This window comes from Pteropus alecto, unplaced genomic scaffold, assembly GCF_000325575.1.
Source record: "Pteropus alecto unplaced genomic scaffold, ASM32557v1 scaffold24, whole genome shotgun sequence".
Lineage (NCBI taxonomy): Eukaryota > Metazoa > Chordata > Mammalia > Chiroptera > Pteropodidae > Pteropus > Pteropus alecto.
Window position 1 is genome coordinate 19372391 of NW_006439192.1, and position 5765 is coordinate 19378155.

At 45.6% G+C, this 5765-nt stretch overlaps 1 protein-coding gene across 3 annotated transcripts in view; it reads right to left on the reverse strand.

The window, feature by feature from the left end:
• Positions 1-3600: 3600 nt before the first annotated feature.
• Positions 3601-5765, reverse strand: part of IRF2 (interferon regulatory factor 2) — a 75860-nt gene continuing 73695 nt past the window's right edge. For all 3 annotated transcript variants that reach the window (XM_006916369.3, XM_025049908.1, XM_025049907.1), the window contains exon 9: positions 3601-4999. In XM_006916369.3, coding sequence (XP_006916431.1) covers positions 4691-4999 — 309 coding nt within the window. In that variant the 3' untranslated portion in view covers positions 3601-4690. The remainder of the gene's footprint in view (positions 5000-5765) is intronic.

Genomic DNA, 5765 nt, shown 5'->3' on the forward strand with positions numbered 1-5765 from the left:
TAAGATGTTCTTCTCAACTCAAACTGAAACTTAGAGATACCATTACCCTGGAATTGTTTTGCACCTGCAAAAACAGTTGCGTTACTAAAATCAACCGTTTTCGCCGCACAGGCTGTTGCACGTGACAGCGGTGTTTCTCCGGCCATGCGTGTAAGGGGTTAACCGAGCAGCAGTTGCACAATCCAGCACAATACATTCCACAGAGCCAGCAATCTCTGTTTGAACATGTTTATAAAGCAGATACAGAGAAACTGACCAACTCTCCAAAGGGCAGCTTGCTTAGAGGAACAGAGGCACACGCACTACTTTTCTTCTTAATTCGTCAAAGGACTCCAGAAAATGCTCTTTTCAGACTATGTGAACTCTGAAATGTCTTACATCTTGATCTTTTCACAGCATGACTCAAGTTCTTGGACAGACTTAACATTTTTGCTAAGACCAGCTATTAGCCTTGGCCACTTCCTTCCTTGCAGGCACTATTTTCAGTAGCAGAGACAAGGAGCTCCTGCACCTGTTGTTACTGTGGCCGCAGAAAGCAGCCTCTGCAAAAAAACCCTCATTTGTCCACACAGCAGGGTCAGCAATGCCCAAGCAGAGGCAAGGGATGGTCTCAGTGTCCGGAAGGCTGGTGGGGGCCTAGAGGCCAAGCAGCCTCAGGAGGGAACAAACATCTCACCCACCATCTTCTTGCATCTCCTGATCTGAAGCCGAGCACAACTGGGCTCTCCTCTCCAGGTCTGCGGCTGGCCATGATCCGAAGGGGCGGGCGCAGCCCAAGGTCCCAGCCCTGTTTTTTGACACTCGTGTGGTGATCCCAGAGGAGGAGGAGATCCTGGGGGTGACTGCCTAGTGTATAGCCAACCTCATTCCACATGTTGGGAAGCAAATGTGACTGTGAGACACAGGCTTCAGAAGCTTACAGTCCCATAGACTGTGACATCCTTGGGGGAGGGGTCTGCTGCAGCCTGGGAACAGATGGAAAGCTGGCTCCCGGCCCCCTGGATGGTCAGCTTCAGGTTCCACTGGCTCTGAGCATCCTGGCCCTGGGTATGCCACAGGATGGAATTTCAGGATGAGGTAGCTGGACACCACCAGGTAAGAACCAGTTTCTGCCTCCATTCTCTTTCCAAACCAAAACTGGTACTGAGACACTGGATAGCTGACACTGTATGCCAGGGACCCATCTTGGCTACCTACTTATAAGCCTCTCCCCAGCATGTTTTTTTGTCTTTCTTTAGTAGAAATTTGGCAGAATGGTGGGTTCTTAGTTTCACCTTTTATCTGGGTCTGTTTGTCCATTGCTAGAATAACAGGGGGCTTTTAAAACTTAATTAATTCAACATTCAGAGACTGGCCTCAAGCAAATGGAATGTCTAATGTTCCATCTCTCTGGCTTAGGGCAGGAGGCCATTTGGGGCTTGACATCTTTTTCATTCACATGCAAAATACTTCCAAAAGCACAAGTTCGAAAATTTAGAATCCTGAAGCCAAATCACTAATCTTCCTCCTTCCTAACATTTTCATCTCTGTAGCAGTTACTTGATAGTTAGTACGCTTTAAATTTTGGGGGGGGTGGGGGGCACACTATTTTCGGATTTTAATTTCCAATAGATTTGTGTTCTGTGCATTTGTTATCCGTGTCTATTTCTTCTCTATAAATACATTTAAATAGACTAAACACCTCCCCTGGCAGTTACTTCATCAAAACATGGAAAAAATACTATGCTTCAGCAAGAATTTATTTAGACATTTGTAAATGGTGTTCTGGAAGCCCTTCGCAGTTCCAGGATATGCTGGGTTTGTTCAACCTTATGAGAAGGCAACAGTTCCTGTCACTGGAGTCACAGTTTACAGCTGGACAATGCTCCTCATTATCAGGGAGGGACCTGGGTGCTGGCTGCAAAGAATGGAGACTATTGTTCCAAAGGTTGCCACATGGCACTTGCTACTTAAGACACACACACACACATATACACATAACCAAGCCCATCATGAAAGCATGTCAGCTCACGCAGATGCCAGCCCAACTAAGCACGTCCCTAGTACTTCTTCTGACAAGGTCTGAGCCCATGAAATGCCCCAGCTCACTGGTTTTTCCTTCTCATGTAGACCCTAGGCACTGCTCTGTATCACTAGCTTGTTTCCAAAACTGCTGGCATAATTCTTAGAAACGATACAGCCTTCCTCAGAAATAATTTAAACGTGATTCTGTTTTTCATGGCCTCATTAGCAGTGGATGATTTTTAGTTCTTCAACTGTGCATTTCCAAATCCTGAATTTTCTTTTACCTGGTAAGGTTCTTCCAGTTACAATCATAGAAGTGGGAAAGGCAAATGGGATGAAGTTTGGCACCTGCGAAGCTGCGGAAAGGGGCAGGATGGGAGTCGGGTGCCTTTTCTGTGTTGGGAAGAGGGAAGGGGGACAGGGAACAGGGCTACCCTTAACCCTTCAATTGCCAGGGCATAGGACTTAGGGCAACATTTTAAAACAGGATGACTAACGAAAAGGATTTAGAAATAAGTCACGAAGACTCGTTTATTTAAGACCTGGGAGAAGAGCGGGCCTTAACTGAAGAGCACGGTGCCGAGGAGACCTGGAGCACCTCTTTCTTCCTTGTGACTCCTCCTTTCACTAAGAAAGTGAGGCCTTCCTGTGAAATGGAGGTAAACGCATGGTCAACAAAGTACTCCTCACAGAAGCGGTCAACCATCAATATGCGGCATTTCAACGACAACACATCAACCAGTAAAATGCTTCAGTTAATTTTTGTTCAGGGCTGGATAATTTTATGACCCCTAATTATATCTGCAGCCATACACTGAGAGAGGCATAAAAACAGCCCTTTGTTCTTTCCCTGAAGAAACCTTTTCAAATGTTAACTTGGTAATCTCCCCACAACACCCCCGGGGTAGTAGGCAGGTAGCTAAGTCTTCCTGTCCTGATTTTATGGACGTTGTGGGAGCATGAGAGGTTAGTACAATGGCTTTCCTAAGGTCAAGGATACACCTGGAAATACCAAATGGGTGATGGAGTCTGGGGTTCTTGAATTCTCATTTCTCACCTGAAAATATATGCCCCAAGTTCTAAGGGCAGATTCTACGTCTAAAGCCCCAAGTCCTAGAAAGAAGACGCATGTAAAGTAGAAACCTAACAAGCATTTCCCAGTCTTGAAAGCGGAGGTGGGTGGCATCTGCTCACAGCAGTGGAGAGTAGTAGGTGCAGCTGTTAAAAAGACTTCCCTGCACGGTCACACCAGACTTGATCTTAACGCACGCCCTTCACTCGTACTACCTATATAACCTCAAGTAAAGGCATTTTCACTTTAAATTTCCTTTTCCTCCACGTGAACTGGAGGTAAACCCTTACCCCTGTACACAACCTGGATGAGTACGGAGGGTAACCTGTAAAACTTTCCACACAGCACCTGGCTCGAGATGAGCCCTTTGCAGAGAAAGCCATTCATATCAGCACAGTAGGAGCATCCAGAGTTTCTTGTGGTGGAAAAGGAAAAACTTTTGGTCCCCAAGAAGAAATGACACTTTGTCAGTCCTGTTCCATGGGTGTGCTCTAAAGTAGAGACAAAGCCAGGCGTGATGCCCATTAAAAATTTAACTATATATCATATTCATTTATTATCAATCCACAGGATAATCTGATTGCTACATGAGCTCATAAAAGCTTTTTCACCTTTACAAAATTAAAAAAAAAATGTGCCACAAGGATGTAATAACTGCTGATAAACAAGAAAAGGAATCTTAAAATTATAAATTTGCTGTAGAAAAGATAAAAAACAATTATATTTTCTTTAGAATTTTACCTTGAATAAAATATTCCCCTGTATAAAAAATAAAAAAGCTTGCTCTGGTTAGAATTAGAGTTATTTTTTTGTCTTCAAATCTGGGAATTTGCATAAGATCTCCATGATAGTTTTCCTTTGTACCGCGTGGCATTCAAGCATAGCAGATTAGAAAGATTTTCTCTCTTTTTTTTTTAAGCAGTCTTAAAATGGGACATCTGTGGAGAAGTTCATTTTCTCCTCCTCCTCCTCCTCAGGGATGTGGAACACAGCCTTTGAGGGAGGAAGAGGATGAAAGGAACTGGATGGGATGGGATGGGACGAGATCGGATGGGATGGGATGGGATGGGATGGGATGGGATGGAGATGGAGGTGGGAGGCACGATGAAGGGCAGGGAAGGGGGATGCTGAATGTGCTGTGAAATAGAGCAAGATCACAAGGTCTATCTGTAAGTGCTTTAAGATAAGGTGCAGAAGCCGACTGCAACGTCGCTAGTACTGCCCTATGTACATATTCACAAGAATAAAAAATTCCAGCTAGTTCACATTTTCTCAGCCGTTCTGAGGCATCCACTCCACCATGCTGGCCTTGACCGCAGGCAATGCAGCACACCTCACTGCCCGTGTGGCTGTTGGTCCTATGACGTCCTTGAACTTGAGGGAGCAGCCCTGGGAGATCCAGCAGGCTCTAGAGATACGCGTCTACCAATGGGCTGGAGTCCTGAGTTAAAAAGAAGCTCCAGTACTGGAGTTGGACACAGCAATCAATGTTCTATTGTCAAGGCTTTTTCCCTTAGATTTGTCTAAAATAGGTGTCAGAGAGAAAAATAAAATACAAACAAACAACAAAACAAAGCCAAGAAATCCCAACAATCACCAGGGGAAGTCAAAGGCTTAACAGCTCTTGACACGGGCCTGGGTGATATCTGACGTCTTCTTGATGACACTGGCCCGGGTCTCCCGGTCTGGCCGACTGCTGCTGGGTGCTGGGGTCATGGAGGAAGTGAGGGGGTGATCTGGGTAAGGGGGCCAGGAGCTGCTGAAAGGCAGTGGGTAGCTCTCCTCTTTGATGGTGACCTGGAGATCTGGCTTGTTGGAAGTCACGAAAGTTGCCATGCTGGGCAGCAGGTAGGTGCTTCGTGTCCCCATGTTGCTGAGGTACTGTTTGCCTTCAATGTTCCTCTTCCGCCAGTGTGGTCGTCCCTTTCAAAAGAAATAATTAAAATAGCTATTTTCTTTGCCTTCCATTGAATGGCTTTTTTAAAAAAAAAAAAATACGCCACTGTTTCCCACGTGTTAGTGTTTAACTGAACCTCTTAGGACTTGTGGAAAGAACAGAAGCTTAGCAACTCTACCTCCCTCAACTGAAATCCGTACCCAGCTATCCATACCCCGAGCAATGGTTTCTCTTCCCTTTTTTAGCAATTCCCATTTGCTACCTCCCAGAAACACAGCCAAGACTGTTCTATGAAGGCAGGAAAAAAAGGCGGCAACTTGGTTTCCAGTTCCCTCTACTCTGGCTGCCCGGCCTGATCACTAGGTAGGTTTTGGGCCATGATGGCTGCTTTGTCATGGCGACTCGGTTCCTCATTGGTGGCCCAATCCGATCTTTGAGTCAACCTGCATTTTCAAAGGGAGGGAAGTGAGAAACTCAGTACCAGACAGTGAATGCCCCTTGATGGCTTTCAAGTGGGTGCAGCTTAGAGCTCCAGTGTACCAAGCAAATACCTGGCCTCAAATGTGGCTTCGTTCAGAGAAGTTGAAATCCTGACCTTGAGAAAACGGGGTCGGAATGTATGTGAGCATCTACACCTAGCACTGTCTTTTCAGAATTCCTGGGCTATACTTGAAAGTATTTAGTACACTGGGAAATCACTAATTCGAACAGTCATTAGTCTCTGTCCCTGTTTCTGCTTCTCTCTCTGTCTCTCTCTCTGCCTCTCTCTCAAACACAGACACAAAGCAGGCT